General features: G+C 43.3%; 1 protein-coding gene across 2 annotated transcripts in view; it reads right to left on the bottom strand.

Annotated features, from left to right (window-relative positions):
- The window catches only part of LOC121178046 (striated muscle preferentially expressed protein kinase-like), a 40,932-nt gene that overhangs the window by 18,840 nt on the left and 8,901 nt on the right, over positions 1–13,191 (bottom strand). For both annotated transcript variants that reach the window (XM_041032540.1, XM_041032541.1), the window contains 6 exons: positions 6,899–6,997; positions 4,546–4,696; positions 2,455–3,345; positions 1,805–2,259; positions 1,253–1,399; positions 813–995 (listed from right to left, as the gene is read on the bottom strand). In XM_041032540.1, the coding sequence (XP_040888474.1) occupies positions 813–995; positions 1,253–1,399; positions 1,805–2,259; positions 2,455–3,345; positions 4,546–4,696; positions 6,899–6,997 (1,926 nt within the window). The remainder of the gene's footprint in view (positions 1–812; positions 996–1,252; positions 1,400–1,804; positions 2,260–2,454; positions 3,346–4,545; positions 4,697–6,898; positions 6,998–13,191) is intronic.

Consider the following 13,191-nt stretch of genomic DNA (forward strand, 5'->3'; position numbering starts at 1 on the left):
CATAATCTCCCACCACATTTTGACATCTCCAACTCCAAGCCCTGTAGCATGAAATCTAGAGAGATGAAAAACTCCATGATTGCAGCAGTAATCTCTCACAGGGACATAAAGCAGACTGCAATTACCCGAAAGAACAAGAGGGCGGCTAAAAATAATCCTTAGACTCCACAGGCCTAATATGGCAACGCAGGCCCCGTGCTGCTAGTGAGACACTTCTCAGTACCAGAGTGTACGCTCACATTTGTTGACAAAACTGGTGAAGAGCAGGTTGCATTTACATGAGCTGAATCAACACTCTGGGAGCGGTACAAGCTTTTCACACACACACACCGCACAATATAAACACACATCAACCTGCAGGCACATTAATAACAGAAACCTTCTCCAAGAGAAATGTTTATTTTGTTAACTCCTGATTCTGAATGCCATGGCTGCCTCTAAGACTCGGGAGATCTTTGTGTGACGGGGCAGGTCTGCGTTTTGAATCTGCACTGAGGGGAGCTGAGTGCCTTTAAGAATTAATGGGTTGCTATGGCAACTATCGCTGCGAGGAGCCCCGGTCGGGATGCTGAGCTCCAGCGGGCCTTTGTAGTCATTAAGACAGAATGTCAGGCGGAGGAGGGCTGGCAGTGGATTAAAGCGAGTTTGAGTGTGAGTCAACATGTTCGTGTGTTTCAATGAGAGCATCATGTGCCTCAGCGTCTCATTTGTCTTCATTTGAATCTGCTTTAAAATGTGTTGCTGTAACACTGAATCTAACAGCAGCTCCCTGTGCATGTTGGGATATCCTTTCATCCCTGGCCTGGTCTCACCTGACTGGATGTAGAGCATGGCGCTGCAGGACGCTCTGCCCGCTGCGTTGACAGCTGTGACGCAGTACGACCCGGCGTTGTTCGGCCTCATCTGCTTTATCACCAGACTGTGCTTCTCACCATCAGCCTTCACCACATGGAAGGCATCGCTCCGTATCTCCACATTATTCTTCCTCCATGTCACTGTGAAAGCAGAGACAATAAATACAGATAGAGCCAATAAAACCCTCCCACAGACAGGACAGATATAGCACAGTCCACCTTTCAAAGATGTGTAAGGAATCTTTGTTTTCGGTTTTTACATATTTCCAAAGAAAAATAACACATTAAAAAAAAAAAGATTAATTTTAAACAGATTAAAAAACTGAATTTTATCTCCCTACATAAAGACTGTTGTTTTTTCTACCATAAGGAGACACTATGAGTGAACATGGTTGTACCTGTAGGGAGTGGGCTCCCAGTGATGACACATTTCAGTGTGACCTCTGAGCCGCTGGGTGCCGTGGTGTCCTCAAGAGGCCTCTCAAACCCCGGGCCCTCAGCTGGATCCTCATCAGCAGACAGGTAAGAGTCATCGGACGAGCCCCCTGCAAACAACAGGTCCTGTTTATGTGGAACTACCTGTGCCTGAGTTACCTGGTTTTGTAAATGGGTCGGGTTACCAAAATGAGTCATGGGCTAGTTTCTTTTTTTGGGTCCTCACATAGAATGAGTTCTATCAGTGAGTCTGGACCCTGCAGCAAGACTGTGTACTTGATTAAATTTCCATGGTGGGCAACATAACAGATACATGCTCTACTTTTTTGTTCAGTTTTGCAACTGGTCCAGTTCTGTATCACCTGTTCCTCTTCAGTGCTTTATTTGGATCTTTATTTAGATAAGTTGGGTTAGCTTCCAACCTTTTTCACTGCCTAAAGAGTTAAAATGATCTAGTATTTCAGAAGAAGAAAAAAAGAAAGAACATATACTATGAGGAAGAAAGTATGTCCTACCTTCCTCTGGAGACCGGGGTTGAGCAGAGCGACTTCTCTTGCTCTTGTGAGCTCTCCCCTCTTTCCTCCTGGTCTTGTTTTCCTCGTTGCTCCTGTCCGCAACACATTCTGTCTCCATGGGTTCATCCTCCACCAGGATGGTGGGGATGCTCACTTTCAAGGCAGGAGACGTTCGTCCCACCTCTGCCTTCCTCCTTTTCAGGAGAGGGCTTGTGGAGGGAGTAGGTGATGGGGTGAGCCGAGGGGGCTTGGGTGGATATTGACACCCTGGTTCCCTCACAGTGACTGGAGATGCTCTCTTCCCATTCGGGCTGGGTGATGTGTGGTCTGCTTTGTTGTCCATCTTGGTGTCTCTCTTTGAATCCGTCTCCAGGTTTCTGGAGGAGGACGAAGATTTGTGGGACGAGGCAACAAGTGTGTCTTTGTCAGCTGCTGGAGAGCTTTGTAGTTTTTCCCTGTGTGCAAAGACAAGAAAACTGTTATGTAATATTGACAACAAGCGTGGAATCAGTAATATATTTGAAGTCGTGTTGAAAAACGTCCATTCTGTTGCCAGTTTTGTGAGAAAATTATTAATCTTACATAGAATAAAAATCAGGTACACATAATTTTTAAAAACAGAAATTCATGAGTAAATATCATCTTCAAACCTGGTGAGCTTTGTCCTTGTGGCTGTTGGCAATGGTTGCCCTGGTAACTGGTGAACTGGTGCGGTCTCCATGGTAACTGAGATTTTCCCTGTGCTTCCTCGTGATGAGCTGTCCGCTGGTTTCCCCTGTGGATCTGGCTGTGTCATCTTATCCTTTTCAGGGTTGTTACTTTGATTCTCCAGACCTTTGCCTTGGGCCTGGGGAGGAATCGGCACTCTGCTGCCTCCTTCCCTCTCTCCAGCTTCTCTTTCCTCCAGGACCCGCTCCCTTGCCTCCAACTTTTTAACCACTTGGGGAGGAATGGGCTCTAGTTTCCCCATAGTCAGCCTCTCTTTCTGCGACAGCTGCTCTGTAGAATATGCCTTCTTCAAGCTTGGTTTCCCCACAAGTTTCTTGATCCTCTGGAGCTCTTCTGCGAACTTGCTCTGGTAGCTCTGGACCCTCTGGGAGTAGCTTGTCTTGTCCTCTAAAGAAGAGGCCCGCTGCTTGAACACTGCTCGCTTCTGGGCTGCGCCCTGCAGGATTCGGCCATCCTCTTTGCTGGGGCCTCCTGTCTTCTTTCCGCCGTCGTCTGAGTCAAATGAAGCTGCCCGTCCAAATCCTGAAACTGATCCGACTCCTCCTGGCAGATCCACGCTCGCCCTTCGCTCCTCAAAAGCGCGGACCTTGTCAAAGATCTTGGGCCCTGCACGAGCCAGTTTGGGTGTCATAACAACACTGTTAACACCAGATGACTGGTCTGTTTTAGAAGACCAGGGATCTGAAGGTTGGGTTTTATCCAGGTCTTGGTTTGGGGCACTGAAGCTGTTTTTTTGTGTAGTGAGAGGTGGCTGGGGAGAAGGCAGGGGGACGTGGGAGGACAGCCCCTGTGATTCATCAGCAGTTTGAGTCCTAGAGGTGTGAGGATCAGGGGGAAATGGAGGTGTGAAGTTAGAGCTCTGGTACAGTAGCCATAAGTGTTGGAAGAGTAATAAAGAAGCAGATGAATGTCCATTTGTATCATTTTGTCTTATGTTTTCATGTTCACCAGTGAGTTCCTTGTGTATTGTCTGTGCTCTTTTGTGTCTCGTTTTCAGAGAGCAACACATCAGACAGTGTAAAATGAAATGGAAAAGAACTGAAAATAACAGAAATGATGTTTCCCACATATGAGATTTCTTAAGAACTTAATCCAGCTGTGGTGAAGTGGAACAAACTCTAATATACTAATAACTGGAAATTGTGGGCATGTTGCACTAACACAACTGCAGATTTACAACATGAACTGTTTCAAAATGCCAGAAAAAGGTGCCTCTGCTTTAACTGCATATACAAAAACCTCATGCCTAAAAAAAACAAAAACAAACTGTGTGAAGCACATGATCATTACTGAGAACATTCATGCTAATATTAGCTTGGATCAAAGCCAGCAACCCATGCATGCCACAGCAAACCTATAAAGATATGGTGTTAATCTAAAAGTGAGGGGCTGTGCTAGAAAACATGCAGTGGGTAAAAAGAGTAGTCACAGTTTTCAGAAGTGCTGAATAATACGTATCTGCAGACTGTACCATTGCATCCTCTCTAATGGCTATAAGACATATCAGCAATGGTATTTTGCAAGACTTGTAATCATCGTTAGGTTAAACTCAAACACACTCACTCCAGTTAAAACACTGAGTCAAAGGAAAGTGTCACATGAAGATAAAAATGGAAAGTAACACAACTGCATGAAAAAAGCTTGAATATATGAAATAAGAATAAAAAAATGAATAACTTTTGTAACTTAGAATTTTTGCGATTTGGGTCTATGGAGGATATAATGTCTCGTCTTATGTGTCAGTTTTCTTTGCAATTTGGGGTTTGTGGCCAGTCTTTTTTTGTTTTCTGGAATCAGAGAAGTACAAAGCTGTGTGCTATAATGGCATCGAAAATGTTCTCCCTCTGTAGAGGCTGAACATGCTCCCATAGTAGTCGCTGCCTACAGAAACACTTTCCTCTGACCCCTGAACAGGTCGGGCCAGGTTAGCGTGAGACGCCCGGATCAGTGGTTCCACACCCAGATGACGGACAGGAGGGGCCCCCTCAGCGGGACCCCCGCCGAGAGCTTGCCTGGCTGGGTTTGTGGGGTCCAAGTGGGGCCCCGGAGGGCGGGAGCCCAAAGTGCGGAGCTCTCGCTCGACTACAGGGTCGTAAGCGCCAGGGAGGGTGGCCCTGCGATCTGAAGCATCTGGGTTATAGTCCATCAGCCGTCCTCCCTCACCTGGACAGAGACAGAGGTGCTGATGAGACCTTTACATCAAAATAGACACATGGAACAGACAGAGATTAACCTTTTCAACTTGATTATCAGACAAAAAACTAAGAGAATGTTAATTAAAACATCACTGCCAGAAATGGATCATAAAACATGAAAGGTATTAAGCCTTTAAATCCTTTAGCATTTAGGAAAAGAGCAATTAAATAACTGATAGATGCAGCAATACACAGAGCAAGAATCCTGAGTTGGTAGAAAATGACTGATGCAAAAAGCAGTGCAGGAACATCATCAAGCATAAAAAGGGTAAGATAGATAAAGAGTCTATTGATTGCTTGAAAACAGGAAATGAAACTGAAAGGGCTACGTTGTGGGGCATGCTCCACTTAAAGAGATCCTCCATCGCAAATCAGGTAATGATTGACATTTTAGTGATGAGCCACGGAGACAGGAATGCTTTGGCAGCGAAAAGAAAGAGCAGTCAGCATCTTCCGTTAACGACGGAAGCCTTGAAACAGCGATGGAGTCGAGGATATAAAACAACAGACTCCTGCTGCAGTCACAAATACTGATACTGACTCAGCAACATCATCATAAACCAAACTGTATCAGTTTCTCATGAGGCCACAAAAAAAAAAAAAAAAAAAAAACAAGAATAAAATGAGAAATGTTCTCAGAGGAAAATATGACGCACTGCATCTTGACAAATTGAGCTTTAAAATTCTGTTCATTTCTTTGTGAGGCTGGGCAGCGTCGTTCATTTTATTTGACGGCTGATCAGGTTTTCAGTGCTGTGCTTTGAAATTAATGGAAACACACATACATGTCCTTGAGGTCTAAACAAAGCCGGTCTGGAGTGAAACCAAGCTGAATCTTCTGCATCTTCTGGGACGAAAATTGTGTTTCTACTTTTTGCATGCAGTGGAGGGAACTGGAGAGAACAAATGATATATTACCTCATCGCTTCCTCATTTGATATTCTCTTTCTGCTTTTTTTTTTTTTTGTACGTCTCCAGAGGGACGTGATGAGGGTGTAGTCAGCCCCGCCAACACGAAAGCTTAGAAAGTGCAAACACTATGTACGAGCGAGGGAAGAATATAAAATTTCTTTGTGCGAGAGGAGAAGGGTGTCAATATTTCTGATCTATATTCAGACATCCTGTTGCCTGGTGAGGAATGGGTGGTGAGGGCATGCAGGTTCTGTGACGCCAATGCACCAACACCACTTTAGCAAATTAGTAAATGTTCTTTTGGGAATTCTTTTCATCTGTGCAGTACAGACAGGAAAAGGCTCATTAGGTTGTAACTGGTTAATGCCTGCCGCTCATCAAATCCTTTTTACATTTGCATTTTAGACAATAAGAGAACAAGAGCAAGTGAATAAGAGATTTTCTTTGCCACCCTCCCTTCAGGGCTGCAACTAACAGTTATTCTCATCATCAAAAAATGTGCCGATCATTTTCTCTGATAATCGATTAGCTGGATCATCTATGAAATGTCAGAAAATGACAAAAAAAGTTTCCCAGGTTGTGTCTTTAAATGTCTTTTTGTGTCCAACCAAAATCAAAACCAAAAATTAACAGTTGTCCATTAAATTGTTGTTGATTAATCATTGAATCAGCTGATTTATATCACTGACTGACATTTATATCCTAATTAAAAATCAAAAGCATAGGTACACAATACTTTAAAATAATTGGTGTCATTAGCTTGAGCCTCATTTATCTTGCAGAAGAAGCCTCGGTTTTCTGGGCTGTACCTTCCCTGTGGAAACACACAGTGAGATCCAGACCTGAGACAATTTCCCTGCTGGAAACTAGGGCAGTGTGTCACACTGTTGCATCACACCGTGAGGGATTAATGCATTCTGCCATATCGGATTTCATCCAACGCACGTCTTGGGCCAAGCTGATAACAACCCTCCATTAAATCTATCAATCTGCATTGAATTATAATTTTGTAGAAGTGTGTTTTTGGCAGTGATGTTGGTGCTGCAGCAAATCGTATTGACTATCACCTCATAAATAAGGTTTCAGAGCTACTGAACATGTGCGTGCTGAACTCGCAGACTCCTCTTTTTTTTCCTGTATCATCTCCTGGAATGTTGGCCTGTTTGCAGCTATAAAAATATCTATAAATTTAGAAAGAAAAAATGCTAAAGTGTGCTGAACCTGTACATATAAATCAGCAAGAATCTAGATGAAATACCTGAAGGTCCTCTCCGTCCAGCCTTGTCTTGGTGCCTCCCGGGCCCTTCTTTGGTTTCCATCTGAGGTTCTGTGGTCTCATCCTCTGTGGTCTCAGAGTCTGAAATAAATACAAGCGAAAACACACAGGTGGGTTAAGATGGAAAGTGGAAACTCAGGAAAGAGAGGTCGAGGTGGAGGAGGAGAAGAGAAGGCTGAAAACAACAACAGAGTCCGGGTGAAAATGACACTTCACATTTGCTTAGCAGCACACAGTTTGATGGGTCCATGAAAAGAGCCGCTGAGAGCCCCCAGAGTGAAATAAATGGGTTGAAGCTTGAGCGTGACATGAAGCCAGCTGTGGCTTATAAAAATACATGGCAGATACATGGAGGGGAGGGGGGTGTATCAATGCTCTTCCCTCAGGTCTGGATCCATTTGACTTTGGTAACAAAACAGCAGGGTGAGTTAAATTTACTGAGCTTCAATCTTTTATTTAGACTGAACATTTAATTTCTTTTTTGTCTTGTTTTTAAAAAGGCTTTAAAATTGACCCGTTTCACCTAAAATCAGGAATTAAAAAGATTTATTTCTCCTTTTTAAAAAGATTTTAGCAAAAGAACCAAAACGAACTATGGCCAAAATTATGAGATGAATACTTGACCAGTGGCAGTGAAACAACGTGGACTGATTTCTTTGTGTAGCAGTCAAGGAAATAACATGATAGATGGGAGTTGTGATTCACAGAAAATGAAAAGAATCTGTGCCCACAAAAAAAGAGAGGGACAATATTCATCTGACAGTGGACTTGATTTTATATATAGGAACATTTAAAAACAGAAAGAGGGGAGCGGTGGCAGAGACAGACAAATAAAATATCACAGAGTTCAGATTTTTTTCTGACGAGGCAGATCTTAAATATTAAGAAAAAGAAAACACAATAAAAAGAAAACGACTGGGGGAAACAGAAACCACAGACGGGGTCATGACAAACTGCCTGAAACCACATCTCTGTGGCTGAGATCACATTACATCAGCAGGGGGAACAGATGAAGTCAGGCAGGGACGGATGGGAAGAGAAAAAAACAAACAAACAGGCAGAAGATGAATCAAGACGGGCAGGTTTACCATAGCTTTGCTTTCGGCAGGAGCGGAAAACTTCGCTTCCATAGTGGCAGCAAGAGAGGGCAGACGGGAGAGCACCGTTACTATGGAAACCACCATCTCTCTCACCCACACGACCAATCCTCTTCGTACCCATTAGAGTCTAAAATCACCAGCCACACTGCTGGGTGGCTGACAGATATGTTTACTGGTTAGAGAGCTTGTGAAGGAGGAGGACGACAACCACAAAATAGGTTGCACCTCATTGCTCTTCACATCAAGTCAGATCCTGATTAGATAATTCCAGAAGGTCTGCGTGATGATAAGAAAGCCAGCGTAACCGGAACAATCACCATTAACTCATTACATTGCTCACAGCATGTGTGTGTTTTCGTGGGTGTGGGTATGTGGATCCACCCATCTGTAACCAAGTTAAATAGCTCGCACACCAGGCGAGGGAAACTGACTCACTAATCTAATTATGAGGGACTATATTTCTCACTGTATAGCCTGAACTGTGATGTAAATATGATTTGCAGTCGAGCAGAGCGAGCCTCTGGTTCGGCTTAGATCACATATTGCTCAAATATTGATAAATATACCATAAACTATTGAGGCCAGACATTATTCAACCAAGGATTTTATGCAGAACAGCATGATTACTAAAATATTGCTTTGTGGGGGTGGATGTACAATAATAAAACCCACTCTCGTAAGCAGTCAAGCAGTAAAAACATAAATACACCAAAGCAATATAGATATTCCACAACAGCAACTTTCATATATAAAAGAGTTATTAGAGGAATAAATCAAAGTGAAGCATATGCTATCGAAGGCTAAAACACATACTGAAACAAAGGAAAAGGTCTGTGGAAAAAAAAAAAACAAAGCATAAAGCTACTTTGGATTTTCAACAGAAAAGAAAAGAACAGACGACAACAGTATACAACAGAAGCGGTGTAAAGCTCATACTGACAACACACCATGGGTAAATCTGCCAAATGTCCGTGTGGAATGCCCAGTTCTCTGAAACAAGATACAAAGCACAATGCATTATTCAACAACGAACTCAGCCAAAGATTCTGTTTTACACAAAAAAACACCAGAGTGCAAACTACAAAGGTCCCTTTTTACCCAGAAGTAGTGCTGCATACTTAACTTTAAGTAGTAAAAAGTGTAAACGGTAGCTCGACTTTTCACTTTCAATCTGCAGAAGTAATTATAATGATCGTTCAGTGTAAAAACCTATTGAGGAACTGCACAAGAAACACTAGTCATCATAATGACTAATGTAGTGCTACATTCAGTGAGCACAGGTGTTCATTCCTCCTCTGGTGAACAGTATGTGCAGCAAAATAATCTCAGCTCGGACAAGATTTTAAACTTCTAACCTGAGACCAGTTTCTTACTAAAGCCCTTTGCACCTCTTACACACAGATCGCAGCAGCTCAGCTTTGTTAGTTTTTAATTGAGTCCATTCATGATAATAATGAGTTATCTTCCAGTCGTATCTATGATAAAGAAGAGTGTCTAAAATATCTGACAAACTCTTCAGGCCATCTCTAAGAAAGGGTCCCTGCTGACAAAGCAGTTGGTGAAACTGCTTCTTGGACAGTCTGTCAGTCAGCACCGAGGAGAGCTCCTCAGAATGACTCACTGCTTTGCAGCGAACGGAAAGAAAAAGAAGGAAAAGTGCAAACTGAAATGACTCATTTCACACCCCCCCCAGCCCTCCCCACCATGTTAGCTGCACACTCCCCACTGCTTAATGTTTTTGTGTCAGGCAATTTGATTAACTGTTGTTTGACAGCCTCTACTAGAAGCTTCCATCGTTGTCGTGATCTCCATTGTTATGGCCTCAAGGCAATCATATCAGCAAAACGCAGCCACAAACAGCATCCTGTTGAAAAGGCTGAATTTGGCAAACACTTCAAAAAAAATCTTCCATGGGCATAATCCAAATCCTACCAGCGTGATTCTAACCGATCTGCTGCTGGAAGCGAGGGGAAACATCTCAGGGGTTTGGTGTGGATGCAGAATTCAGAGGAGGCAAAGCGACCATCGGTAATCAGCTTTATCCTGTGCTCTGCTCACTTCGTAGCCCTTGTGACTGGCTGCCCTGATTCTCCTGTCTCCACGGAGAGTAGCCTACTGACACACTTTTCATATGCTCCGAATTTGTGAAACCTGTTATGTGAATTACTTATTAAACAACAAAGCTGTCACGACTGCCGAGGCTAGATACATATTTCGGGACACAGAACGATAGAGACGGAGTGCAGCAGACATATGATTGCTGTTGCCTTTTCTGTGTTTCTATGTGATGGTCTTAAGAAGTGACTCCCATTCCTTACACTGTGCTAAAATACATTTTTCTGCCTGGCAACCAGAGTTTTCCCGGGCTGACTTTCTTTGTTAGGTTGTCCTGATTTGTCCTCAATTTGTCGACAGAAATTAGACAAGAAACACAGAAAACAGCAAGTGTCACATCCATCCATACTTTTGCCTCCTTTAGCATTTTCCCAACAGAATTGAACATTAGGTTGTTGTCAATATTTTCCCTAAAAATAATTCCAAACATGTTTATTTTAACACTGCTATCTGTCACAAATTAACACATCTGCAACTCCTTTTCAGGTAGAGGGTGTGGCATGATATCCCAATATGTAAAAACCTACTACTACTACACATGAAAAACAACAGACATACAAAAATAATAACATCATTAAATGCAGGTTTTTTTGTCCATAAAGGAGCAAACTCACCTGAAATCTCTTCTTGGACCAGATTTTCTTCATCTTCAAGAAGCACTTCCTGTCAAATGTGTGAGATTACCTGTGGCATGAGCTCACAAAAACATCCCTACAACCCGAGAAAAAGCCCAGGGTGTGGCATTAACCAAAAAAAAAAACCAAAAAAAAAAACAATCAAGTCAAATTCAGATTCAAAACAGGATTCGGCTGCCTTTTTGTGCGTGGGTGTGTTTATTCTCCAGTCTGGCAGCAGGACGGGGAGAAAGAGAGAGAGCGACAGAGAGAGGATGCAAATAAAGCAGAGCCAGGTGTCTTTGTGTCTGAGTGTGTATCCGCTGATGTGAACAGCGTCCCTCTCTGACGTAGACACTGCCTTTAGAGGGGCAATTCTCAGCTGGTTTGTCCAGCCCCCCCCCCCCACCTCTCCTTCTGCCCGTTCTGCCTCAATCGAGAGCGCACTCAGAACAAGAGGAGGTGGGGGTTGGAAGTCTGAGTAGAAGGGGTGTGCTGGTCTTGATTGCAGTGATGAGAGTGGAGAATAAGAGGAGGAGGAGGAGGAGGAGGAGGAGGTGGGAAAAAAGAAATGAGGAAGAAAACAACTGGCTTCAGCGCAGCGTGTTGACTTTACTTCCTGAGCAGCAGGAGTGAAAGATGAGAGTGACAAAGAGCGAGATTGAGGCAAGGAAGGAATCAGAGAGAGGGAAGCAGACAAAGAGAAGAGACAGAGAGAGCGGAGGCGAGAGCAAGGCACAAGGATGGAGGGGGAAAGATTCAGGGGGGAGGAGGCAAAGCAGGGGAGAAAGAGAAAGAGAAAGCCAGAGGAAGAGGCACAGATGATGGGATAGAAAGGATGAATATGAGGAGACATAAAACGGGGATGAAATATATCTGCTGTCTTTTCTTTGTTTTCCTCTCTGCAGAAGGTAGCAGCCCTCAGCAAAACCTGTAACCAATCAATTATTCATATGCACCCCATGTTAGCTTTAACCAGTGATAGGGTCAAGGTTACCACAGCCGCTCGAGGCTGTTTGGACTGGAAGAGCAAACATATTTCTCTGGATTACAGCACGATGCGTGAGGTACACAACAAGCAGCAGCCTTTGTTCAACCCAGCTATAATAATGGTTATGAGTAATGGTTATGAATTAATAGTTTTGTCTATTAAATGATGAAAGTATTGCAAAAGGATCACCTAAAGCAAACGTCTCTCTCTCACCAGTAATTCAAAGCCATTTGCCATTTACAATATCCGTGAATCCTCACATCACACGTGAAGCTGGAACAAGTGAATGTTAAATGACCAGTGACTAATCATTTCAGTTCTAACAATACCACGTCTATCAAGTCTTTAAAACGATTAGTTAAACTTGCGTTGATTATTCGGCAGTGGAATGTGCCAGTGTCAGCTAAGCAGAACATTCACTCCTTCGTCCACAGCTGTCTTATCTTCATCTCACTAATCCATTATCAATATAATACTGATATCTATTTCTATATAGATGCCAGTGTAAATCAGACAAAGGGATTATTATGAAACGCCGTCCTCCAGGATGTCTGATTTGTTGGCCAAACGTGACGAGAATATGTAACGGCTTCCCACCATCTACCTCCTCCTTCGAACCTCTCTCCCTGGCTCTCACACACACACACTCTGACACATGCTAATTGTTCTTTCAGACACATCTGCGCTCCCCACACCTCCTCCATCAGATGAATCTAAAAATAATTGCAGGCAGGCCCAGATCTCACTCTCCAACTAACAACCCAGAATCCTCATCCACATATCAGCACAGCTCTTCTGTGCTTGACTTGCTTCACTGAACAATGTGCTTTTTAGCGTTGTTAAGTGAGGCATGTTACTGTTTATGGCCTTGTAAACACAGAATCAATATGTGAGATTTACTCCTGCCATGAATCAGGCGTTGCTCAGCGAATGTGGATTTTGATTCTGGTCATTAGCTTTTTCCTCTTTTGCCATTTATCGGCAGATCATATATGCTGATATTCTTTTTCTTTAGACATCCCTGACTACATGTAAATTTAAAAAGGCATCCTTTTTCACTAAAGACAAACTGAGATGCAGTGGTTTGCAGTTTGCGATTGTTATTTTAACAAACCTCCCTCTTTTCACCCTCGCCCGCCTCGCACTCCTCCTCCATCCATCACCAGTGAGAGGCAGTCGGTCCAGCAGAAAGTGCAGCAATCAATACCAATGCTTTATGCGTGATATGGGATACACCCCCAAGTAACAGTTCAAACGCCCCCGGATCGATATGCCCATCATAACACAAGATTCCATGACCATCATCCACCGAGAGGCCAGATACGGTGGCAAAGCTTCCATTTCACGCTGCTTGGAAATATCTCTCATGAGGTTGTATTTTTATGCTCTCTAAAAGCCACAACGGCTCAGCTTCAACCAGTCTCTGGCTGGGTTATCAGAGAATATCGGCCATTA

Source organism: Toxotes jaculatrix, chromosome 24, assembly GCF_017976425.1.
Source record: "Toxotes jaculatrix isolate fToxJac2 chromosome 24, fToxJac2.pri, whole genome shotgun sequence".
NCBI classification, from domain to species: Eukaryota; Metazoa; Chordata; class Actinopteri; family Toxotidae; genus Toxotes; species Toxotes jaculatrix.